This window comes from Leopardus geoffroyi, chromosome A3 (assembly GCF_018350155.1).
Source record: "Leopardus geoffroyi isolate Oge1 chromosome A3, O.geoffroyi_Oge1_pat1.0, whole genome shotgun sequence".
NCBI classification, from domain to species: domain Eukaryota; kingdom Metazoa; phylum Chordata; class Mammalia; order Carnivora; family Felidae; genus Leopardus; species Leopardus geoffroyi.
The window spans coordinates 117,227,260-117,254,678 of NC_059336.1; the positions used below are offsets into that span (position 1 = coordinate 117,227,260).

Below are 27,419 nucleotides of genomic sequence, written 5' to 3' on the forward strand. Positions count from 1 at the left end.
GGAAAAGAGAAAGCACTAACGCCCTTAAGCAGATTTAAACAATGAGTAACATTCTCTATTCTTTTCCACTAATCTGTTTATCTTGATGCCAATACCACACTGTTTTGATTATTGTAGCTTGACAAGTCCAGAAATCAGGCAATGTGAGTCCTCCAACTTTTTTCTGCTTTTTCAACATTGTTTTGGCTATTCTACATCCTTTGCATTTCTCTTTGAATTTTAAAATCAGATGGTCAATTTCTACAAGAGAGTTTGCTGAGATTTTGACTGGGTTTACACTGATTCTATAGATTAATCTGAGAATTCACACGATAGCAATGTAAAGAAAATAGAGTCCAGAAATAGACCCATGCGTATATTTAACCCAAATGATCCTCATTATTTGTGGATTCCTTCTTTGAGAATTTGCTTACTTGCTAAAATTTGTTAGCCTCCGAATCAGAATTTGTAGAACTTCCATAGTCTTGAACAGAGCAATAAAAATGCTCAAAGCAGTGAAAAATAGTAAGAGTTGCCCACAATGTTCAACAAGGCTATGCTCTGACTTCTTCCTTCAGCTCTCACACTACAGAAGTGTTATTAGTATTATTTAGTATCATTAGTATTATTTAGAATGCTAAAAAGTATTTTCATTTTGTTTTCATGTTTTTGTTGGTGATTTCACTTTTAAAATGTCCCTTAAGGAGGCGCCTGGATGGCTCAGTAGGTTAAGCACCAGACTTTGGCTCAGGTCATGATCTCACAGTTCGTAAGTTCAAGCCCTCCATCAGGTTAACACGAGCCCCAGACCACACTTCAGGTGAGCTCAAGCCCCAATTTGGGTGAGCCCCTCTTCTCTCTCCCTCCCTCTCTCTGCCCCTCGCTCACTTGTGCCCTCTCTCTCAAAAAAAAATAAACAGTGCCCTAAGTATAGTGCTCAAGTGCTGTCTCATGTATCTAAGAGCAAAAGAAGCTGTAATATGCCTTAAGGGAAAAAATATTTGTTAGGTAAACTCTGTTCTGACAGGGGTTAATTAACTATATACATGATGTATTTTCAAACAGAAACACACATAAAATGAGGCTATATATTGATTAGATGACAAAAATGTAACCAACAAAACTTGCAGAAACCTAACCTTATATTTCCCGGAGGAATCACAGCTCAGGAACACTAACTCTGCGCTCATGAGGACTTTATACAACGTAACAACTGCAAATAAGAACCAACTGTATGTGTATATCCATGTATATATGCAAAAACAGTTCACTGGAAATAGTCTTTTCAACCAATGGTACTGAGACCAATGGATATTCCTAACACAAGAACATAAATTTCCATCCATTTAGGAATGCAAACTGGTGCAGCCACTCTGCAAAACTTATGAAGTTCCCTCAAAAAGTTAAAAATAAGGGGGTGCCTGGATAATTCAGTCAGTTGAGCTTGGGCTCAGGTCACGATCTCCCAGTTCGTTGAGTGCAAGCCCCAAATAGGGCTCACTGCTGTCAGTGCAGAGCCTGCTTCAGATCCCCCCACTTTCCCCTAAATAGACATTTGCAAAAAAAAAAAAAAAAAAGTTAAAAATAGGGGTGCCTGAGTGGCTCAGTCACTGGGCATCTGACTCTTGATTTTGGCTCGGGTATGATCTTGCAGTCCGTGGCATCAAGCCCCACACATCAAGCTCTTCACTGGCAGCACAGAGCATGCTGGGAATTCTCTCTCCGCCTCTCACTCGCTCGCTCTAAATAAATAAATAAATGTAAAATACACAACTGTCCTATAACCCAGCAAGAGCAGCACTACTAGGTATTTATTCAAAAAAAAAAAAAAAATACTAACTCAAAGGGATACGTGCACCTGATACTTCTACAATACCAAATATCTACAATAGCCAAATTATGGAAACAGCCCATTGATGAATGGATAAAGATGTGATATACACCTCTCCTCTCACTCTCACACACACACACACACACACACACACACACACACTGGCATAAAAAATGAAATCTTGCCATTTGCAGTGACATGGGTGAAACTAGAAAGTATTATGCTTAGTGAAGTAAGCCAGCGAAAGACAAATGCTGTATGATTTCACGCATATGTGGAATTTAAGAAACCAAACAAAGAGGAGAAAAAGGCAAACCAAGAAACAGACCCTTAACTATACACAACTAGTGGTTGGGGGTGTGGGGGATGGGCTAAATAGGTGATGGAGATTAAGGTGTACACTTGTGATGAGCACTGGGTATTTATGGTAGTGCTAAATCACTATATTGTACACCTGAAATTAGTATCACACTGTATGTCGGGGCGCCTGGGTGGCTCAGTCAGTTAAACGGCCGACTTCAGCTCAGGTCACGATCTTGCAGTTTATGAGTTGAGCCCCACGTCATGCTCTGTGCTGACAGCTTGGAGCCTGGAGCCTGCTTCAGGTTCTGTGTCTCCCTCTTTTCTCTGTCCCTCCCCCACTCTAACTCTGTTTCTCAAAAATGAATAAACATTAAAAAAATTTTTTTTTAATATTACACTGTATGTTAACTGGAATTTAAATAAAAATTTTTTAAAAACTGTCATTCATTCCTTGTACCATATACACATATTAGCTCAAAATGCAAGCCTTAAAACTAAATCTTTCAGAAGAAAACCTTTGTGACCTTGGATTAATTAAGCAAAGATCTCAAAACATGATCCGGACTACATCAAAATTAAAAACTTCTCTTCGAAAAGACAATGCACATACTAGGAGAAAATATCTGCAAAGCATATACTTGATAATGGGTTTATATTGAGAATATATATAGAATTCTCAAAACTCAGTAAGAAAACAAACCCACTAAAAAATAGGCCAAACATATGAACAGATACTTCATCAAGAAACATATCCAGATAGCAAACAGGCCAAGATTCTCAACATGAGTGGCCATTAGGGAAATGCAAACTATAACCACAGGGAGGTACCATTACATACCTATTAAAATGGCTAAGGTTAAATGATTATATCAAGCATTGGTGAGGATATGAAAGAATTTGCACTCTTATACATAGCTGGTCAGAATGTAAAATGTAAAAATGGTACTATCACTTTGAAAAAACTTGACAATTTTTTTCAGTAGCCCCAACATGGGCTTGAACTCATGACCCTGACATCAAGAGTCACATGCTCTACTGACTAAGCCAGCCAGGGGCCCAAACTTGGCAATTTCTTAAAAAGTTAAATATATATCATATGATCTACCCATGCACTCAAGGTATTTACACAAAAGAAATGAATCATATGTCCATACAAAGATTTATACACAAATGTCTGTAAGAACTTTGTTTTAATGTTTTACACAACAGGTTTTATTTATTTATTTATTTATTTACTTATTTTTAGCGTTTGTTTTTTTCTTAATTTTATTTTTTATTTTTTAAAATTTACATGCTGGGGCACCTGGGTGGCTCAGTCGGTTAAGCATCCGACTTCAGCTCAGGTCATGATCTCGTGGTCCGTGAGTTTGAGCCCCGCGTCGGGCTCTGTGCTGACGGCTCAGAGCCTGGAGCCTGTTTCAGATTCTGTGTCTCCCTCTCCCTTTGCCCCTCCCCCACTCACATTCTGTCTCTCTCTCTCTCCTTCAAAAATAAATAAACATTAAAATAAAAGGAAGAACATGTGCAGTTTATTATACATGAATTATACCCCAATAAAGGTATTTTAAAAATTTAAGGCACAAATTAAAAAAAGAAAAAGACTAACAGTAAAAAAACATGATTTGCAAACAATTCACAATCAGTTTGTTTTTATCAACTAGTGAGACTTTATACATTCACCAGTAAACAAGGGCACCTAGGTGGCTCAGTTGGTTAAGCGTCCAACTGACTTTGGCTCAGGTCATAATCTCACGGCTTGTGAGCCCTTTTGAGTTCGAGCCCCATGTCGGGCTCTATGCTGCTTCAGATTCTGGGTCTCCCTCTCTCTCTCTCTGCCCCTCCCCCACTCACGCGCATGCTCTCTCTTTAAAAATAAACATTAAAAAAATATATATATTCACCAGCAAGCAATCTGCCAATATTTTTGTGTATAGAAGAAAACTAAGAATTTTATTGGATCACTTCTAAGGATTCCCATTTATGAATTCTTCATAAAACAATACTAATTCTAACTTGAAGCCATTTATACTATACATTGTTCAAAAACACTGCCATAAGACTACTTTATACAAAAAAACTGGTATCTTAGCTCAACAACAGGATAGTACTGTCCTTACAGTAATATGAAAGTGTTTTTTTGCTTGATTTTCATTCAGCAGCAAGAAGCCTTCAAATGTTATTTCCTAACAGAAATGTGTCTTTCAAAGGTAATCATCAGGGAACCTTAGGCTTCCTCTACCTACAAAACACAAAGTTTTCCATAAATGGTCTTTGGAGGCAGCCTTTTAATATGGGTTTTTAATTTTTCAAGTTTATTCCTCTGTTAGTAGGAAGCCCACAGGCATACACATACTATTTGGGGGATGTTAAGACAACAGAAATCAATTTCTCTTTTACAGAAGAAATTTTGTAGGGGCATCTGGGTGGCTCAGTCAATTGAGCATCCAACTTTGGCTCAGGTCATGATCTCACGTCTTGTGGGTTCAAGCCCTGCACTGGGCTCTGTGCTGAGAGCTCGGAGCCTGGAGCCTACTTCAGATTCTGTGTCTCCCTCTCTCTCTCTCTCTCTCTCTGCCCCTCCCCTGCATACACTCTGTCTCTCTCAAAAATAAACATTAAAAAAAATTTTTTTTTAAAAGGAGAAATTTTGTAGCTGGAGACCCCTAGGTCTAGGGAGCCAAACAGGTGAAGCATTTTTAAGACTGGAACATCCAAGTAGTGTCAGGAGGATTTGGTGGCAGATTTTAACTCTCTGGCATTACTAATTTCTTATGTAAGTGTTAAACATTATAAAACTAAATTATCCCAGAAGGCATGCCTCAAAAAACAGACACAGGACAGAAAACCAACACAATGTGATTATGAAAGGATAATTAGGACTATGGCTCAGTTGATGGTTTGAAGGTGAACAGAAGTCCACATTAGATCTTATGAACCTTTCCCCACCCAACTACAAGGTTTATGTATTTGATGATTCCCACTTCTGAGTTATTTGGTATAAATTCATAGTAACTTTATATGATCAAGAACATGCTCAACTAACTGATTACTAGGATGAGAAACTACTTGTTTAAATCTCCACTTATTTTATCTGAACAGCAGGTGTTTAAAAAAAGTTAGCTTCACCATCAGTTCTCATAAAATCCAAGAAAACCCTTATTTTCTTAAATTTAAAAACTTTCTGATAGCCATTTAATACCAAATTAATTTTAACTTTTAAAAGTAGTTCCAGGGGTGCTTGGCTGGCTCAATCGGTAGAGCATGAAACTCGTGGTCTTAGGCTTAAGTTCAAGCCCCACATTGGTTGTAGAGACTACTTAAAAATAAAATTTTAAAGGGGCGCCTGGGTGGCTCAGTCAATTAAGCATGCGACTCTTCATTTCAGCTCAGGTCATGATCCCAGAGTTATGAAATCAAACCCCAAGTCAGGCTCTGCATTGAGCATGGAGCCTGCTTAAGATTCTCCTTCCCTCACTTGTGCTCTCTCTAAAATAAAAATAAAATAAAATCTCAAAAAAAAAAAAAAAGTAGTTCCAAGGAAAAATAGTAACAGCAATTACTGCAAAAAAGGGAAGAAGAAAAAAGGGGGGCACTACTGGGCATTCTCAGACATATCCAAGAAATTAAATGTCCTCAGTAAAACATCAGTAAATAGACATTACTGCACTAACCCAATGGTCCTTTTTCAAGAAAATTAGACATTATCCTAAAATTTTTTAAGGTTATTTATAACTTGCCTGGTCACAAAAATATTCAGACCCCTCTACCTCTAAGCAAGCAAGGATGTGGTACTATGATACAATGCTCTTAAATTTTTCTCATAAAGTCAGTTTTTTAGGCAGGCTCAATTCTTCATTACAAGTCAAGGTAAATCTAACGTTAAATACAATAAAGCAAGTCTCACATTCATCATTTATATTACCCATACAAGCTGTGACAGATTCCTTCAAGGCAACACTACCTCCCAGGCCCAAGACTACATACCAGACGTTAAGTAGCCGGTCATGCACTGCTCCTGACAGGAAATAAAGGCCTGTGACCCCATCAAAGGGCTGGCTCTCACTAGGAGGTCTGACAGTAGTGAAGACGAGTGAGGAAACAGGCGTTGCATGTCCTGTGAAGTGCTAGAGAGAGTTCAGTCTCGTTTAGGAGAGGACACAGAACAGTGACAAAAGTGAAGAGTCCTTATGGACCATAAACAATACAGATGATCCATATATGAAATCAGAAGTCCAGACTAAAGGTAACAGCTAAATTTAATTCTAAGCAACTGAGATTATTTGTGCTACATTCCATGTACTTTCAAAAACTCCACCTGAAGGGTGCCTGGGTGGCTCAGTCAGTTAAGGCTCTGACTTCAGCTCAGGTCATGATCTTGTGGTTCATGGGTTCGAGACCCATGTCAGGCTCTGTGCTGACAGCTCAGAGCCTGGAACTTGCTTCAGATTCTGTGTCTCCCTCTCTCTCTCTCTCTGCCCCTGCCCTGCTCATACTCTCTCTCTCTCAAAAATAAACATTAAAAAAATTTTTAATAAAAAAAATAATTAAAACTCCATCTGAAAATCACCATGCCCTAACAACTCCCATGGCCCTACCCACAATCTTTATTTTTTCCATCCTGCATTAAAGACCCGCTTAATTCTATCCATGTTTAAGGGGCGCCTGGGTGCTCAGACACAGCCAAGGAATTGTAGGTCTTCATTTTACTCTCAGTGAGTCGAAACCACAATTTTAAGGCATCATCACAGCACCAAATATACACCCCGTAGCACACTCAAAAATATAATACTACATATCCCCATAGTCAAATACTGCAAATGTAGTAAACACAAGATGCAAGGAAGAAATCAAACCTACTATATCATTATACAGCAGAGTAAAAGATTTTTAATTCAAATTCTACTTATTTGTTCTATTCATTTCTCAAATGCATGTGAAACGGACACATCTAACCTATTAAATATCAACACACCGGATTTGGAAGCTAACTTTCATCTTCTGATTCTACTATTTGATATGCCTGAAAATAACAAATCTGTACTCTTAAAATGACATTCTATGGCTCAGACTTTCTGCCCTTCTCCGTACTTACTCTAGACAAATGTTAGGCTTACAACTAATTTGATTCACTCACTCTGTAGATTTCTTTGGTCTCCAAAACCCATAGTTTGATTGTTCGACCAGCTGAAAGCAACATCTTTCCATCTGGGCTAATACACAGGGAACTGACGCTGCTGTTGTCACCTTTCCATTTGCTGTGAAGTGAAGAGAAACAGAAACATCTCCATGAATGGGGAGAAAACTTTATTCAGAGCAAAAAAGTAACAAAAAACAAATAAGGTATTAAAAATATCACTTAAGGTTCCATGCAATTATTCCCTAAAAGCCTGTGTAAGGTGACTAACCTTGAATCTAACACTAAGGTAAAGCCTAGCCAAAGATTTTCAAGAGGTACCAGAAAATGGATGAGTAAGAGATTTAAGAATACAAAAATGGGTAGCTGTGTATTCTGTGTATGAGGTGGATTTTGTTAATGCCCAGGAAACTACCTGGCTGGCTGGACCTCCACAAGTCCATCCTATCCCCACCATGGTTCCCGCACTATGTGGAAGCCTGGCCTTTAATTTACTTAGCAGCACAAATTACTTCTCAAGCTACAGTCCAAAAAGGTTATTTCTATCTCAAATCAACACAGGTGCACTCCCATCTGACAGAGTAAAATAAGTCAAGTATAGATGATCCCCTTCTAATACCTGAAATATGATTGGCATGAGTCTTTGTACTTTGTTGCACACATTAATATTTTTATAAACAAGGAGCTTGGTTATTCACTTATAAAATCAAGAAATAACAGTAGCAATCCTCTTACCAAAAGACATGAATTATAAAGTAAAAGAAAACACACTGCTCTGCCAATCACATTGGAGTATGTCAAACTACTCATTTGGAAAAACAAAAGTAGATTCCTCTCTTCTACTACACACAAAAAAAACTTGACTAAACTAAAGCTAACAGATTAAAAATAAGTATTAAAAAGTGCACAGGAGAGTGTTTTTATAATCCTGTTTTAGGAAAGGCCTTCCAAAGCAATTACAAACCAGAAATCATAATGGTAAAAATAACCTGATTTAAATAAGTAAAACTTCTGTACCACAAAATAAGTCATAAATTTAAAACCAAAAAGCTAGAAAATATCAAAAATATATACTACAGGAAAAAGATTAATACTCAGAATACATAAACAGCTCTTTATATTCAAGAACTAGATCAGATTAAAAAAAAAACAACTCAAAAATACACAAAAGATATAAACAGGCAATTCATAGAAGAAATACAAATTGTCAATAAACATGAAAACACTCACCCTCACTAGTAATCAAGGAAATGCAGCAATAATACAGGACACTTTTTCCTTCACCCTTTTTTCAGTTGCTAACATTTTTGATAATTTCTCAACAATTCCCACAGCTTCAACATTTTATATTCATTATTCAACCCCTATTCACTTAATATACGTATAAAAAAAAGACATGATCACCACCCCGACAAGTGTCCCTGAATCTATCTCCTCACTCGGCACTGAAAATGCTAGCAAAGAGCTAACACCGCTGCTGAGCTCCCTCCCCAGCCTCCATTAAGAGCTCTGCAACTCAAAGTGTAACCTCCTACACCAGCATCACCTGGGAACTAAGAATGGACTCCCAAACCCGACCTAGACCTACTAAATCAGTTCTATCTGCACGAGTAACTCACGTGCACATCAGAGCTTGAAAAGCACTAGATCAGAAGATTCCTCTCTAGGAAACGTGACCGGTGCCAAGGTAATAACCCACATATACTGACATTCAAAGGCTTCCCCCTCACTCCACAAATGAAGCCCAGCAATTGAGCTGCCACCTACACAAGCCTTCCAATCAGTTTCTTCATGTTTCATTTTCAAATAGCAACAGGCAGCCAAGGATCCCCCGTCATTTCAAGAATGCCTTTAACTAACATAAAAGACAGAAGCTAAAATCAAACAAAAATCAACGCATCCTCAAGAGGGAAATGATGTTAGGAACAAAAGAAAAATACTTTAAAATCCCATAATTATTATCTTCAGAGAGTTAGAAAATATTATATCCATGAAAGAAACATGATGCAACAAAAAGAAACATTAAGAGAACAAAAAACAAATCTCCCAGAAATTAAAAATATGGTTAGAGAAATGTAAAATTTCAATAGAAAATTTGGAAGGTAAAACTGAGGCAATCTCCCTGGTAACAGAAGAAAAAAACAAAAGGGAAACTAAGAGAAAACAAAGAAACCTAAAGGATCAGTCCAGGAGATGCAATATCTAAGTTACAACAGACTGTACTAGAGAAAGATCAAAAAAACAGAGAAGATGAAATTATCAAATACATGCTACAAGAAAAATGAAGGAGTGCCTGAGTAGCTCAGTTGGTTAAGCATCGACTCTTGATTTTGGCTCAGGTCATGATGATCTCACGGTTCATGACAGAGCCCCACTCCCCTCTCCAGCCCAGGGCTTTGCACTGAGGGCAGGGAGGCTGCTTGAGGTTTCTGTCTCTCTCTCTGCCCCTCCCCTGCTCACACTCACTCTCTCAAAATAAATTAACACTAAAAAAAAGAAGAAAAATGAAGAGCAATTTTCTTCAAAAATGAAGAAAAAATAACCAATGAACCAATGCTTCAAAATCCTGAAGGAGAATTACTTCCAACCTAAAATTCCGTATCTTCAAACTAGAATTAACTGTGAGGGTACAATAAAGGCGCTGGTGGACAAGCAAAATCTCAGTAAATTTACCATCAACACACTTTTCTTATGAAGCCACCAATTCATGTGTTTCACAAAAAAGAGAGTAACCCAACAAAGAGAAAAATGGGATCTAGGAAATAGAGGTTCCATTTGACAAGAGAATTTTCAGGATGATAATGTAAGAAAATCCCAGGATCCTCACTGTTCAGCAGACCTTGAAAGGTGACTGAGAAGTCCTCCAAGAAATATAATATAATTAACTGAGTAACTGATGTGCTCCAAAATAACATGCAGCTGTGAGGGTGAAAACGAGCTAACGACAAGTATATAGAAAACTAAGCAAATGAACAACAAGGAAATTATAAACCCCAAGAAAAGCAGAGTTTTGTGCCAAAAAATATAAACCTAGTAGAGTACAAGGCTTATGTGTAATAATATTTAAGCAGTCATAATGCAAACAAATAGCCCTTCATCAAAAAATTGTGATGGGGCACCTGGGTAGCTCAGTCAGTTGAGCGTCCAACTTAGGCTTAGGTCATGATCTAACAGTTCGTGAGTTCAAGCCCCACGTCAGGCTCTGTGCTGACAGTTCAGAGCCTGGAGCCTGCTTGGGATTCTGTGTCTCCCTCTCTCTCTACCCCTCCCTGGCTCATGCTCTCTCAAAAATAAACTTTAAAAAAAAAAAAAAAAAAAACTGTGATGTTGGGAGAATGGAGAGGGTGAGAACTAAATCCTCATCTTCCATAGAAGTCAATACATAGTACCTAAAATGGTACACAATCCACTGACAGCAGCATAGGAATGCCAAGAATGGAGCTGGGAACACAACACTATGAGACAGTAGTGTGCATGAAAGCTCAGGCTCTGACCCAACCATTTCTCAACTGTAAAACAGGAACAGAGCCCACTCACAGTGCTATGGTTAAATACAATACTGTGTAGAATGCACTGAACAGAGCCTTAAACATTAGTCCCTACGTGAAGCACCTAACGTTGTGAACTTTCACCCATGCAGCATTTTAAAAATACAGTTGTGTGGCCCCCACCCCAGACCCAGTGGGTGGGAATCTCCACAGGTGTTTCTGACAGTCATCGGTGGGGAAACTGATGCAACAGATAAATGGAGACAAAAACTTACTGAACCTCTAGGGAGATGACCTATTCATCTGCACCTCCCACCCCAAACCCTCATTCAAATTCTAAGCCTCTATTCACCACTCCATCTGCTGGCTCTTGACTTTCATGTATTATTTCAAATTCAACTTGTTTAAAACTCAACATCCATTTCCCTCTTCTGGCTATAATTTCTATGAACTGTGCCACACCACTTGCCTAGTAAGTTCACAAAACTGAAAATGGTTACATTTAACTTCTTTTGTCATTTAATTCCCCTTTTCAGGCTCCCCAAATGTACTTAGTTGCTATCTTCTTCATTCTCACTTTCCACTCTTACCATCCTACATTTAAACTACCACAACCACCTAGAATCTGGCTTCTCTGCCTTTGAACCTGCTCCTTTCCATATACTCTAGACAGTGCTGGCAGATCACCTTTTCCTAAAGCATTATCTTGGTGACTTTATTCCCAAGACATGACCTTCAGTGGCTCTCTCCTGCTTACGACATAGAATCCAAAACTCTAAGTAGTTTTAATATAGTAGAAAAGCACTGTACCAGAATTCAAGACAGCAGGATATGAACTCCTTCCCTGCCATTTATTAGTTATAAGACCACAGGCACCATTATCCTTCTTAGGGTCCTTATCTACACAAGTTGAACTAATTCAACACTTACTGAACACTTACTATAAAGCCTATCACAGGATTACGTGCTTGAACTGGAAGAGTTGGTTGAGATTTTTTATCTATGACAGTTAATGTCAGATTCTTAATATACTTTGGCCCACATCCTCTACCAGTCATTATTCCCTAGTACGTAAATCTTCCAATCTTTCACTTCCTTTTTCCCCAGACTTTGGTTTTGCCATTTCCCCACCTTCCTTCCCCCATCCTCTTCTATCCAAATAATACCTCTCCCAGAACGCCCAACTGAAATCCCTTCTCTTCCACCAGGCCTTGCCAACACTATCCACCTCATTTGACCAGTAATTACTTGCTACCTTATGTTTTCTCTTGTGCAGTTATTTGACTCTTGCATCATTTATTTAATGTTTATGTACTAAAATCTTGCATGCCTGATTTGATTTAAAGTTCCTTGAAAAGTCTATACCCTCATTAGTATCTACATTCCCTGTGTCCAATATCAGACTACCTACAGCCAAGAATAGTCTTGATTTATCAAACTCTAATGAATTTCCAACAGTAACCAAGTTACCCCTCCAATACCATAGAACCATCAATGTTACTCACCACTTTACTTTGCATGTCTGTGTATTCCATTCCACAATGTGTTTATCATCTGAACAACTATATAAACAGCCATTGTCTTGATGCCACTGTATGCAATTGACCTTGTTGTCATGTCCACCACTCTAAAGGTCAAAAAAAAAAAATTAAAAGAAGAAACTCGTCTTATAGAACATAATTACACCCTGGAATCATTACAAAGAGTTAACAAAAAAGACAGGCATTAACCTAACCAAAAACACCCTACCCTGCATCTATCCATTTCCAACATCAAAAATGAGATAAATCAGCTATAAATACATCAAATGTTAATTTTCCCTTCTCTGCTTCCCTTCTATGTTTTTACACACTTCCACATCATAAGTCAAAGAATGCTAGTCCTAAATGCCACTTGCTTTTCACAAGAATGCCAGCACTAAGGCAAGATAAAATACTTCATGTACAGTGGCAGAAAGTTTGTGACACTTGAGTGAACTAGTAAAGTCAAATCTTGGAGTTTAAAGTCAGTACTTCAGGTAAAAACCACATCTAATCAAAACTATCCTTGAAAATCCCTTTTTTAAAAACTATCAAAACCATCTCTCAATAAAGAAATCACTGTTTCTTCAAGTAAACACCAAATATCTCCTTGTGTTAAGGAAAATACGATACGAACAAGACTTTAACATACTCAACATAGCAAGATGCTCATTCACTTAGAGGCACACAGGAATGGAGACATCAACTGGGGAAGAGCAAGTTCAACTCTCCCACCCACCTCACACACATTCTGGGACAAACTTATTCGGCAGAATAAGGTGCGAAATCATCTACACTGTAAGCATTTGTGACTTTCACTCTACTTGAATTCACATCAATTAAACGAATACATGAATCAACATCATGTACATATGTAAGCTAAGGATAAAACTCAAAATCACTATGTCTATTACATAGATTCTTCCTACCTCAAAAGAAAAATAGTTTTAAATGTTAAGTTCAAAGGCATCTGGGTGGCCTAGTCAGTTAAGTGGCTGACTCCTGATTTTGGCTCAGGTCATGATCTCACAGTTTGTGGGATCGAGCCCCACATCAGGCTCCACAGGCTCTACGCTGACAGCACAGACAGAGCCTGCTTGGGATTCTCTCCTTCTCTTTCTGCCCTTCCCCTGCTCATGCACACAAACCTCTCTCAAAATAAATAAACTTTAAATAAATAAATGTTAAGTTCAGATACATCCCTTCGCTAATATGAGCTATCCACTCAAAGAACTAAATCCTGTATCATAGGATCCTATATCATAGACACATACACAAAGAACTGAATAAAAAAACATGCACAGATAAATTCCACTGAAAGAATTTAGTAAGAAAATAAAATTTTCAGGGACACCTGGGTGGTGCACTCAGTTAAGTGTCTGACTCTTGATCTCGTCTCAGGTCATGATACCACATTTCATGAGTTCAAGCCCCACTTTGGGCTCTGTGCTGATGAACGGAGCCTGCTTGGGATTGTCTCTCCTTCTCTCTGCCTATCCCCCGCTTGTTCTCTCTCTCCCTCAAAATAAATAAACATCAAAAAAAAATTTTTTAAAGAAAATAAAATTTTCAAAAGTAGTAATCCAAGAGATATAAAGCAAAACAAAGTAACATTTTCAGTCTGTCCATCTAGCAATTTGCTTATTAGCATTGTAATACCCATAGTGGTAAGGTTGCAGAAAAAATAGCACTATCATACATTGATAGGAGCTAGTATGCCCTTTTGAAAAACAATCTAGCAACTGTACATTTGTTCATTCACTTACATATTCAATAAACATTTACACAATACCAATTATATGCCAGGCACTGCACTAGGCCAATATACTAGGCCAATACAATATACTATTACATCTAAATCCCAATAAAAGCATGCAAGATAGGTTATAGAATACCCATTTAAGAAATGAGAAGACAAATTACTTATCCGTGACCACATAACTAGAAGGATTCAACCTCAGGACAGACTAGGTCCAAAGCCTGATCCCTTTCTATTTCACCATATCATCCCAACACTCTTTACTCTGACCTCCTTGGTTACTATTTAATAAACTCATTCCCTATTAAAGATTTATGTATAGAGGCTCCTGGGTGACTCGGTCAGTTTAACTTCTGACTCTTGATTTTGGCTCAGGTCATGATCTCACGGTTCACGGGATCGAGCCCTGCCATCAGGCTCTGCACTGACAGCATGGAGCCTGCTTGGGATTCTCTGTCTCCCTCTCTCTCTGCCCCTCCCTCCACTACACACGCATACACTCTCTCTCTGAAAAATAAAGTTTAAAAAAAAGATTTATGTATAATCCCATGAAATACCAAAATGATCTAAAAAGGAGTTCTAGGCTCCATCAGCATTATGTCCACGACCACAGTTAGCTGAATAAAGCAACTATCACACTGCACAGATGGCTAGGTACCTGCTCATCACAAGACTGATAAAATCAAAGGATGGGCTCCCAACTACAGTGGGGTAAAAGCCTACACGAAGATCACACTTGACTTGGAGAGGAGGGAGGAAATAAGGGAGATTCCCTTCTTACTAATTATACCTCTAAATAATTTGTTTTACAGGTGTGTTTTTATAATCTTTAATATGAAAATAAGTAACATACTTTTAAATGCAGACTTAAAATCAGACAAAATGTTTTATCTATCAAATCAGCTGGGTTTCTGTTAGTGTTATTGCTGGGTTTTTTTTTTTTTAATTTTTTAAGTATTTATTTTGAGAGAGACAGACAGCACAAGTTGGGGAGGGGTAGAGAGGGTGAGAGAGGATCTCAAGCAGGCTCCATGCTGCCAGTGCAGAGCCCAGATGTGGGGTCTAAACTCACGAAACCATGAGATCATAACCTAAGCTGAAACCACAAGTTAGACACTTAACTGAGCTGCCCCAGGTGGCCCAATGTTATTGCTGTTTTAATGGGAATATTCAATGGTGGAAATAATGCTACTGGAATACAGGTACAGTCTTTTCATTGCTGACATAAGTAAAATTAGAAGAATGCTTCTAGAAAAGTATTTGTATACTATGCCTAAAATGCCTTAACATTAAAACACTCTGACTCATTACTTACAGGTAATTTTGGGAATGGAATCCATGTAAACAGATAAAAAAATGTGTAACAACAACAAAAAATTAGAAGCCACCTTAACAGTAATAGCTAAACTGCCAAGGGACTATCCAATTTAATGGGATTTTAGGCAGTCACTGAAAATGTTTATAACTAGTTCTTGAAAAATACGAAAATGTTGTAATTGATTTAAAATTTTTTAATGTTTATTAATTTTTTTTGAGAGAAGAGAGGACAAGCAGGGGAGGGGCAGAGAGAGAGGGAGACACAGAATCTAAAGCAGGCTCCAGGCTCTGAGCTGTCAGTGAAGAGCCCAATGCAGGACTGGAACTCAGGAACTGTGAGACCATTAATCTGAGCTGAAGTCAGACACTTAACCGACTAAGCCCTGCCAATGTTGTAATTTAATGGAAAATATCAGGATACGAAATAAGAACTGTATTTCTTAAACATGTACATAAAGAAATGCACAATCTATTAAATCTCTCTCAGTGGTAGAGATATAAGAGTAATTTTTTTTTCTCTTTTCGACGTAATGTAGTCCCAAATTATCTATGGAGCATGTTACTTAAAAGAGAAAACAGGAGGGGCGCCTGAGTAGCTCAGTTGGTTAAGCATCTGACTTCGGCTCAGGTCATGATCTCAGTTTGTGGGTTTGAGCCCCACGTCAGGCTCTGTGCTGACAACTCAAAGCCTGGAGCCTGCCTCAGATTCTGTGTCTCCCTCTCTCTCTGATCATGTTGTCTCTCTCTCTCTCTCTCAAAAATAAATAAACATTAAAAAAAATTTTTAAAAGAGAAAACAGGAGGGTGCCTGGGTGGCTCAGTCTGTTAAGCGTCCAACTCTTGATTTCAGCTCAGGTCATGATCATTCATGGTCATGAGTTCAAGCCCCTCGTTGGGCTCCATGCTGAGCATGGAGCCTGGTTAATAGATTTTCATTCGCTTTCTCTCTCTCTCTCTCTCTCTCTCTCTCTCTCTCTCTCTCTTAAAAAAAAAACTAAAATAAAATAAAAGAGAAAACAGGGGTGTCTGGGTGGCTAAGTCCGTTAAGCATCCGACTGTTGATATCAGCTCAAGTTCATGAAGCTCAAGTCAGGTTCTGGACTAACAGCAGGGAGCCTGCTTGGGATTCTCTCTCCCTCGGCCTCTGCCCCTCCCCCACATGCGCACACACTCTCATACTCTCTCAAAATAATTAAACTTTAGAAAAAAAAACTTAGATTAAAAAAAGAAAAAACAGGGGCGCCTGGGTGGTTCAGTCGGTTGAGCGTCCGACTTCAGCCTGGGTCACGATCTCGCGGTCTGTGAGTTCAAGCCCCAGGACGGGCTCTGGGCTGATGGCTCAGAGCCTGGAGCCTGCTTCCGATTCTGTGTCTCCCTCTCTCTCTGCCCCTCCCCCATTCATGCTCTGTCTCTGTCTCAAGAATAAATAAACGTTAAAAAAAAAAAAAAGAAAAAGAAAAGAAAAAACACTGCTTGATTCACATATACAGAAAGCATTCCTAAAGAGAAAGTTCAGCAAACACCAAAAACATAATGTAGTAGATAATGTCTGAAACAAATCATTCTAAGTTAAATCACTGTCCTGTAGTATATATTTGCTCTGTGATATTGGGGCTAGGACTCCAAACCACATTCTTGCTTTGCCAGCTGCATGGCCAGTAGGCTCCACCAATAAAGGGTGCTAGAGGGAGACAAGGCTGGAGGAAGAACAAGGGACCTGTTCCTTCCTGTCTTCTAGTGTATATCAGCCCAGACTATCTTTACCCCAACAAGGCAATGCTTCTGGCAGCAGCTGAACCTAATATGCAATTTTTCCAACCCCTGGAATAGTCTCCTCCCCTCCTTTCAGAGACACTAGCAGCCAGCTAGAGCTCTGTCCTCAGAGGTCTGGACCTCAAGTCCATGGGGCCACTCCTCCTCAAGAGACAGCAGCATAGAAAGCAATACCTGTTCCTTAAAGGTCTGAGTTGCAGCAATAATCCCACTGCCTCCTTTGTTCTCTGGCCCTGGAAGTGGTGAGCTCTTTCCTGCAGTCACTGTTTGTGATACCTTGAACTTATTACCTCTATTTTAAACCTCATCAAAAGTTCTTCGTATTCTGACATATAATGAAGATTACGTTACCTGTCACAGCTATTAGCAAATATCACTATACACAATTTTAAATGTGGGGGCAGAAATATGTGCCTATAGTACAGATCCTATAACATTATCCTGAACTGTTGTTTTTAATAAATCTCTAATAGTTTCCCCACCATCTTTTATATACAATATATGTCTGTGCACATACAAATATCTATACTTACTATCAATTTACTGTGTAATTCTCCTTTTACTGTACTGTATAATAAAATACTACCAACTGCTGTACCAAGAGCCAACAAGTCAATCTGGTTACTCGGTCCTATAGCTTCTGATTTCCTTTTTTTCCTCTGGGGACTTTCCTGGGGGGGGGGGGGGGGGAGAAAAAAAGAAAAAACAATTATGTATTTCAATACAAGACATCATTAATGCATAAATGCAAATGCCCACTAGACAACAAATGAAATGACTGCTACCAAAAGACACTTTAAAGACAGGGGTGGGGGAATTCACTCTCAAATGCTTTCTTTCTCACTATTTAGGGAAAAAAAAAAAAAAACTACTCCAATGAAAAGAAGAGCTTGTAAGTCTCAGTCCCTGCCTCCTACCTCTCTGGAAGGAAGGGAGCAAAGACAACATGGTATGCTCTTGGTATTCTCTTAAAAGATCCATGCAGCCTCACTGCTGCTTCCACTTCTCAGAAATGAACCACTCCTGATAGGTCCAAGGGAAGCCTCCACTCCCAAGCAGAGATTATAGACCCAAGCAACCAACACTTTCCCTTTTCCTCTCATCTTTCCTTTGTGTTCTGCCTTCATTCCCAGGAGGGGACTCTAATGTTTTTATAAACACACATTTATTTCGGTTTCAGTCAAAAAAAAAAAATCATTGTAACTAATAGCTCACACTAGAAGTTGCTCTAGTGTGTGAGAATTAGGGTTAGTCAGAAAAGTTCCATGCAGTCTTGGTGATCCTAATGACTTAAGAGGCACAAGTTTCAATCTAATGTCTAATGCCACAAGACTTCTTTGATTTACTTCAAAAATAATACTAACAGCTCCCATATGCCAAAAACAATCAATGATCACATCACATCAAAGTATATTTATAATGCTGAAAATTTACCATTTCAGAACTTCTCTTCCATATGTTTTTTTAAATTAAAGCTTGCCAGCCTGTACTTTAGCATAAAATGCTGAGAAAGCCATTCTTTTAATATAAAACATTGTTTTAATATAAACCACTAACCCTGGAAAAAGAACATATTCTCAATAGTGCAAGATCTTTGCTCTAGAGCAAAAACAACAGAAAATTTGCCCCAAAAGCCACCAACATAAACTATCATGTTACAAATACATAAAAAATATCAAGGAGGAGATTTATACAGCATTTTCCATTTTTTTGAGTTTTCTTATGGAGCTGTTACATTTGAAGAATTTTATTCATTTGAACACTTAGGTCACAAAAAGTAAAAAGATTTAACAAAAAATAAACTTTTTATATATAGAAAAAAATACACATTTTGCAAGTCCTGAGGAAATCTATCTACGTTAATAAACCCCAAAGAGAAGTTACAATTAAAAGCCAAACTATAAAAGTCTGATGGTCTTATCAGTAATTTAATTTGCTTAAAACATTGAAACGTTAGCACAAGCAATGTCCTATGTCCCACCTTCAGTTAAACAAATGTCTAAAGCCAAGTCTGAATGATCCCGCAAGGCAGATGTGGTTTCTGCACAAGGTTATAAACACAAACACCTATTTCAGGCAAGGGCAGTGGGGGAAAGTATACCAACCTCCTACTACACCTCATCAGAAAACTCTTCTCTGAAAGATTCTAGAACTTATTTCTCCAACTCTTGGTTTTCCCAAATCAAATCAAAATTATCCACACTGAGGTTTCTAATGTGTGAAACATATGCTGGTCCAAATATGTATATGTGTTTTTGGAGATACGAATTTGCACTAAAAAGCACAAAGAAATTTTAGAAATTAAACATTAACATATTCAAAGCCCTAATTTCCCCATCAACAAAATCTATATTTTGGGGAGAAGCAAGCAGAGACAAGTGGAGGAGCATCCACAGAACCTATGCCCAATTTTGAGGATTACTGGTCTAAACCTAAATAATAACACAAGTAACACATCTCAAAGAACTACTGACTCATGCATATTTTCTCTGAGTTGGACAATCTTTTTAAAAATCACTTCCAAGTTAGCAGGATGAGCATGTCTGAACAAGTCAACCAGATAAGCTTATGTAAGCAATGTGCATTTTAGTGAAATCTACTATTTTAAATACTACCCCATTACCAAATATTTCTGAAACCAAGAATTTAAAGCTAATATTTATAGATTATGATAGACCTTTGTCAGCATTTTCTTTCTGAACCTGTTGCTCCTGTGATCAAAAACTTCAATGATTCCCCAGAGAACAGTAAATCAATATAAACAACTTGTATTCAAAAGCATCTGCAATTTGCCTCCAACCCACCTTTTCCAACCTTATTTCTAATTCCATCTTTACATTACACCAATCACTAACACTTTCCCATTTTGCTTCTGCTTTTCCCTGAACCTGGAGGGGTCTTTTCCTGCTCACCTCAATTTTTACCTGGTTAAAAATCTACCCATGCTTCAAGGTCCACCTCAACTCTCATCTCTCCACAAAAACCTCTTCTTTCCCTTAAGGCACACATCATACTGTGCTCTGCATTACAGACACTGCACATCTGAATTGTCCATTTCTTCCCTGATGTCTCAGTCATACTCAGTTTTACTTCCTCTAAAGTGCCTAACACAATGTCATGTGCACACTCGTTATTTACATATAATTATACAAAGTAATGAAAAGGGTAGGCTACTTTAATTCATATTTGTGATTGGAAAATTGGGAGTTCCTGGGGGTACCAGGAGTGAAGCCCCAAAAAAATGTGATTTCTTACAGAGTCTTTTTCAATGTTGAAAGTCTGACTGAGCTAAACAATAAAGAGCAGCACCAATCTGAAAAAGTTTATCAGCATTTGATCCAAAAGGCAATCAAAAGGCTGGGTCAGAGTGTCACCAACATATGTGCAGGATTTACAAAATCAAGACAGGGCAGATGTGAAAAACAGAGGAAAAAAGCACATCCATTGATGAGAAGTCTGAATTTGACCAATTAAGCAATGACTTTTTAGACTGAGATCCCAGAGTAAGAAGAGTTTACATGGACAGCCAGTACACACACTCATAAAAATACATACATGTAAGCGAAACAAGTTCCACAAAAACCATATCCTTTCCCAAGCAAAACACACTCTGATGGTCTATTTCATTTAACACTATCACAACCCACTAATCTGTCTCACAATCCACTAATGGATCAAAACTATTTTTGAAAAATTCTGACCTCCAGACACCAAAAATTATGCCGAAGTTTCAAGTTTCATTCTGCAATTAGTCTCCTACGCCTTTTCTTGGCCTATCTTATCATCATTTCTCTGGCAAATGTTTAGGTTTCATAGATAACAGTGAACAAAATGTGTGCATTTTACATATAATTACATACAGTCTTTATATCAAAAACACTTAAATTCTAATACACAGGAACTTCTATTCCTGTCAATAGGATCTAATCTGCAAACTTTACCTTGTTTTCAAGTTCAAATACTGGAGAGACCCTAAGATAGAGCATCATGCAGGAACACAACCAGACTGTACTACATCTCCAAGGGATGAGAATGGGAATACTCAGCTCAGATTCTTGCTAAAAACATTCTTAATGCTACTGTGCTTGCCCTGTCTCATGGCTGAAATCCATGTGTTTCGTTCAACAAGTACTAAGCTGCGTGAGACCATTTTAACTGCAGTGACAGCAAAGGAGCATAAACACATTTCCTGTGGTAGCTAACAGTCGACAAGGCCTGTTTCTTCAGAGCTGTACATCAGCTAGGGAAGGAAAAGTAGAGCAGTTTGAGAGATTTAAGGGGGCAATGAAATACCAGGGTCAGTTACTAGGTGGCTCAGCCACTTCCTCCGTGGCTTTGGCATAACATCTCCGCCTCAGTTTACACACATACACCTGAGGAGCTGTAAAAACAGCCATCTGTCGATAGTCCATCAGTCTGTCTTCTTGCACTTTGCTTATCCCCATTAGAGGTCCTCTTCCCCCAGGCCCCATCAACCAAATGAAATGCTCAGCTATATAACATGTACAAAAACCCTCCAAACACTACTGTGGCATGTGAAGTATTAGAATCATTCTGTGACCAAGAACAAGAAACAGCAATCCGATTTTTCTAAACATTTACGAAGTACTGCTTTAATTCTTGTTACCCAAGCAACCCAGCACCAACTCATTTTTCTCCACTCAGTAGTAATGCCACCAAACTTTGTCTTTGGGTGGCAAATTGCCGATCACTGAACCAGATACAAGATACCATTACAAAATGATTTACACTGAGGAATGTTAGCAGTAAATAGTAAAATGAGCCCATAGAGAATGCTAACTGAAGCATTCAATAACAATTAACATTTACTGAGCACTTACTACAGCAGCCATATAATTCTCTGAAGACTCTGAAAGGTGTGTGGCATAATCTCCACTTCAGGTTTGAGTGCCAAAAACCTTAACATTCTGGGAACACTGGCTTCAGAATAACATCCATTTCAAGCCTCATACTCTAATCCTCAAAGATGGGAAATGGAAGGGTTTAAGATGAAAACATCTTAAAACTTAAGTGACAAAGATCATAACCCAGGGGCCTGGGAGCAGAGACTGAAGCAGCTGCTATAAATCACTAATCATTTTCTAGCTTTAAAAAATTATGTGACTTTATTTTACCCCAAAATATGTGTGCGCATTCAAGAAAACTGCTTCTCCCCTCTCATCTTCAAGTAAAATTGATGTTCTAGAAGGATACATCTCCAATATGACAAAGACTGGATGTCTCTACATTCCTCCAAGTTCTCAATTCTGTGACTCAAGATCTAGGGTTACCGCGTGAGAAAAGTGGACAAGGAGTCAGAGTACCTCAACTCTAGTGGCCACAATCTCTTCTTTGGTTATTAAAGCTTCAGTGAAGTCACTTGAATTTTCTTAGTTCTGATTCTGTTCTTAAAAATCTTATTTCAAAACATTTCACAAAGTTATGTGGCTAAAACAAGAGCATACAGATAAAAGGATACTGAAGCCTACAAAAACTTTTAAGTAGCCAAACTCTCATTTTTCAATTAAACCTTCCAAACTAGTGACTTGCTCAATGTGACAAAAGCCAAATTTGAGTTGAGTCCTGGGTATGAAACCAAATTCAGATATTTTTCTATATCAGACTGGTATACATAACCTAAAACTATGACTTTCAACAGGAAATTTGTAACTAGGCCAAAGTTTTATTCCTGAGGCACAGAATGTGACTTAAGTCAACAGAAAACCAAAGGGGGGTGAGGCAAAGAGGGATGGGGGCAGGCAACAAACTTCTGCCAACCTAATATTAACTATTTGTTGTAGATAATGGAGAACTAAGCCCTAAATACCGGAGTTCTATTTCTGTTTTTGGTTTTTTGCAAGTTGCTTAATTTTCTAGAGCCTCAGTTTCTTCTTCACAAGACAAAAAGTTAATCTTTCCCTGCCAGGACTAACCATACAAACATGAGATATCAATAATGACCAGTGGTTGTAGCACTTACATTATTCTAAATACTTATGTGTTATTAAACATGTTCACCTTCACAACCATTCTATGAGGTGGGTATTATCACCCCTGTTTTACCAATGATGAATCAGAGGTATAAAAACTACTGAATTACTATGAAGCCAAACCTAGATTAAATGTAAGCAGCAGAGCATGGATCCATGCATCCAATCATTGTTCCAGATTTTCCCTCAGCATCAATATTGTCATCTCTTTATAGGACTGTTAAGATAGAAACATAGAAAATAATTTTGAAAAGGAAAATTATGCAGATTGCTCTAACTTTAACAATGACGCCTATGATTTTTTTTAAGAGTCAGAGTTCACCTTAAGAGCCCCAAAAAGGTTTCTTTTAATAATCAACTAAAGTCACTTCATCTAGAAACTATGAAAAGCTATCTTAAGATCTGAAAAATACCTAAATATACTCATCCAAAGCATAGTTCGATGTACCCCTACTTTCAACCTAAAAATTTAGCAGAAAGCTCCCCACGTAGTCAAATGGAGTTAAAACTCTGTCTTAAATACTAGCTTTTGAAGTTTTACCCATAGTGTCAGCTAAACACGATACCTGAGGCTTCCAAATCACATTAGAATGATTCCGTTTGACTACTCTATACCTGTAGTACCCACGTGCGTGTGAGTTAGAGCAGACGTAGTCTAGTGACTAAACAGTGAGTGGCATCTTACCTGAGATGGGGCCCTAACAGTGAAAAGCCTTCCCTAACTCGGCAGTGTCCCATCTAAAAAAACTTCACCTGGATTGACATTCATTAAATTAAACCGGCCACTTCACTTTACCTCCACATCCTATAGCAGACTTTAGACTTGGTTTTAAAAGGGTGTATAAAGGGGAAATTGAGATGTTAAAAAATAAAAAAGCATATAGTTTCAAAATACTGAGAATGGAAACAAACCTGGGAAAGTCAAGAGTTTCAAGAGTGAGAGTCCCACACACTGGACGTGGAAGAGAACACGTGGTGAGCTGCACCCAAGGGTTGGGGCGGGGGGGGGGGGAAGGGGGGGTGTCCGGAAGCAAGGAAACAGACTCACTCATTCCAATCGCCTAAGGCAAAGCCGATGAACTAGAGGAATCGGAAAAGAACAGTACAGCCCCAAGGAGGGACTCTGTCAAAAGCCAAGACACTGAAGAGCACATGTTGATGCGAGAGGCTTGGCAGAAGCAAGCCGCCCTGGGGGACCGGGGGCCTATGCGAACATGGCGGCCCCGACGACAGCGGGGCGCGGGGCACAGACCGCATGGAGTCAGTCGGTGGGACTCCAGTCAACGGCCCATCGGATCCAGCCGCGCCCTCTTTCGCTACCCTGCGGACAGGCCGCACACGGGACTGGCGAAGTGGATGGAGTCCGCGCCGCCGCCGCCGCCGCCACCACGCTCTGTGCCTCCTCGCCCCGGGCCTCGCAGGGCCGCGCGAGCTGCCGGGCCACGCGCCGTGGGGCCGAGGGTGCACTGAGGCCGAGCCCCGGCGGACGCCCGCCCCCCGCCGTCCCGCCTGCTTTACCTTGGCCTGCAGCCGCGCTGGCGCCCAGGCCAGGCAGGTGCAGGTACCGCTGAGGTGCGCGGAAGGCACGTACTCTTGGTGCAGCCTATTGTTGGCTGTCTCCCACACTCGCAACTGACCGTCGGCAGACGCCAAAGCGAAGTAGGCCTGGTTCAGCGGGGAGAAGGCGCAAGGAACCCCTGCCGGGGACAGAGGGTCTGCAACACCACGGCCGCCCGCCGCCATTGCTGCCCTGGCTCCGCGGCAGCCACGTGTTCGTCTGTGCGCATGCGCACCGGCGCGGGGCGGGGCCTGGAGGGAGGAAGTCGGGAGGAGGGAGCGTAGACAGCCGAGGGAGCGGCTCCTCGCGTCTTGAGCAAGCGTTGGGCGGACCCAGCCTGTGGACGGTGGCCCGGAGGGCCCAAGGCTAACTTATACTGCGGGGGAGGGGACTGTGGAGGGACATGACCGCAGACTGGAGAGCGGGACATTTCTTTCCAAAAAAAAAAAAGAAAGAAAGAAAAAGGTTTGGGTTTGTTGTTTTTTTTAAATTATAACATGATTGAACTCAATGTTTAGGAGAAATAATCACATAACTCCATGATTGTGACATTTGTTTTCATTTTTTCTTATCCACTTCCACGCTATAATCATGTGCACACATAACACACGTAATTTATTCAGACATCATAGTGTAAAAGTAATGGTAGGAGCTGCTTATTTCGTCAGGATTAATCCCATGTTACTACATCAAATAGACAATTTGTAATGACTCCAGAATGTTTCAACAAATCAATGCATTCTAATTCAAGAAATGCCAGATATTATTCAGCCCACACAGCTTATTGCCTAGCGGTAAAGACACAAAACACCACCTTCAGGGATATAGGGAGACTCTGAAGCTTTACAAACAGGGAGTGCCAAGGTAATATTTGCGTTTTAGATTATTTGGAATAACAAACATCTACATTTCTTAAAAGGCCTCCTGGCCTCTGGATGGAGATGTTAGAGGGGCAAGAATGAAAGCAGACACACAATACAGAAGGACACTGGTGGGCTGGCCTCAGATGAAAGCAGTAAAGGTGGGGAGAATGACCAAATTCCACATGTAATCTGAAATTAGAGCCAACCAGGTTTGCTAAATGATTGCAAAGGGTAAGAAAAAGGTGAAAGATGATTGATTCTAAGGCCCGAACAAACTACTAAATGGTGATTCCATCAGCTGGATTGGGGAAACGGGTTTGGTTGGAGTGGAAATCAAGAGCTCTGCTTTGGACAGGGGCGCCTGGGTGGCGCAGTCGGTTAAGCCTCCGACCTCAGCCAGGTCACGATCTCACGGTCCGTGAGTTCGAGCCCCGCATCAGGCTCTGGGCTGATGGCTCAGAGCCTGGAGCCTGTTTCCGATTCTGTGTCTCCCTCTCCCTCTGCCCCTCCCCCGTTCATGCTCTGTCTCTCTCTGTCCCAAAAAAAATAAACGTTGAAAAAAAAATTAAAAAAGAGTTCTGTTTTGGACAGTTAAGTATGATATGCCTATTGTACCTCCAAATAGAGTTGTTCAGGAGGAGCTGGCTAGAGAAGATCACAGAGATAGAAGTTTGGATGCATTAGCCTACAAATGCTTTTTGAAACTGTGGGACTAGTCAGAGCATTTTGGGTATAAGTGCAGATAGAAAAGAAAACTTAGCCCCAAAATGTGCCAACCTTCAGAGGTCAGGAAGAGGAGGAAGATCCAGCAAAGAAGATGAAGAATGGGCAACAGGTAGGATGAAAGCCCAAGAGAATGAAATGCCCTGGAAACCAAATCTTTATAAGGATTTAGGAAGCAAAACTGATCAAAAACATGCCAAAGATTGTAAGATGAAGACTGAAAACGAACCAGGATTTGGCAAGATCGAGGGCGTTGGTGACTTTTCAAAAACAGTTGAGGGGTGCCTGGCCCAGAAGGTAGAGCATTCAACTCTTGATCTCAGGGTTATGAGTGCAAGCCCCACGTTGGGTGTGAAAACTACTTTAAAATAAAATCTTAAAAAAAAAAAAAATCCAATAGGGGCTCCTGGGTAGCTCAGTCAGTTAAGCATCAGACTTGGGGGCTAGGGTCATGATCGCACGGTTCGTGAGTTAGAGCCCCACTTTAAGTGAGTTTGAGCCCTGCATCCGGTGAGCACAAGTCCCACTTGGGTGAGCCCCGCTTCTCTCTCTCTCCCTCTCAGCCCCTTGTGGAATTCTCTCTCTCCCCGTCTCTCTGCCCCTCGCTCACTTGCGCCCTCTCTCTCTCTCTCTTTCTCTCAAAAACAAAACAAAAGCATTTGGGGTGGGAGACTTAGTGTAAAGGGTGAGAAAGAAAAACGGAGGTGAGAAAGTGCAGAAAAGGGATTTTCAGAAACGTTTTCAAGGACTTTGTTGTAAAGGAGCATATATGAATCTGTATGAAGAAAAGTCTGAGCTAGAGTTATAGATTAGTTAGTCACAAATATACAAGTAAAAATAAAAGCTTATTGTGCACTCACCATATGTCAGGTACTATGCTAAGTATTTTGTGTGCATTAATCCGTTCAGTCCTCACAACAACCCTCATAAGTAGAAACTATGAATATCTCCATTTTTCAGATAACAAAACTGAGGTATAGACCTGAGCAGTAAAGGAGGAGTTGGATTTCTAACTAAGCCATCTTTGAGTATAAACAATTTGACCCAATGAGACTATATAAAACTCAGGTTGATGACCCTTCAATACCCAAAATATCATTCATTGACCTCCTCCTTTTCAATGATCTTGGCCTCTACCTTACTTACTCTCATGGTCACGTCTCAGACCTTATCATTACAAT

General features: G+C 39.6%; 1 protein-coding gene and 1 non-coding gene across 2 annotated transcripts in view; both read right to left on the minus strand.

Annotated features, from left to right (window-relative positions):
* The window catches only part of WDR43 (WD repeat domain 43), a 47,422-nt gene extending 22,509 nt beyond the window's left edge, over nucleotides 1–24,913 (minus strand). The window contains exons 1-5 of the mRNA XM_045447286.1: nucleotides 24,613–24,913; nucleotides 17,638–17,775; nucleotides 12,241–12,362; nucleotides 7,248–7,368; nucleotides 6,098–6,237 (exon numbers count right to left, since the gene is read on the minus strand). Coding sequence (XP_045303242.1) covers nucleotides 6,098–6,237; nucleotides 7,248–7,368; nucleotides 12,241–12,362; nucleotides 17,638–17,775; nucleotides 24,613–24,837 — 746 coding nt within the window. The 5' untranslated portion in view covers nucleotides 24,838–24,913. The remainder of the gene's footprint in view (nucleotides 1–6,097; nucleotides 6,238–7,247; nucleotides 7,369–12,240; nucleotides 12,363–17,637; nucleotides 17,776–24,612) is intronic.
* Nucleotides 6,780–6,864, minus strand: LOC123581773. Its single transcript, XR_006704003.1, has one exon. It is a non-coding gene; the product is annotated as a small nucleolar RNA SNORD53/SNORD92 (small nucleolar RNA).
* Nucleotides 24,914–27,419: the final 2,506 nt, after the last annotated feature.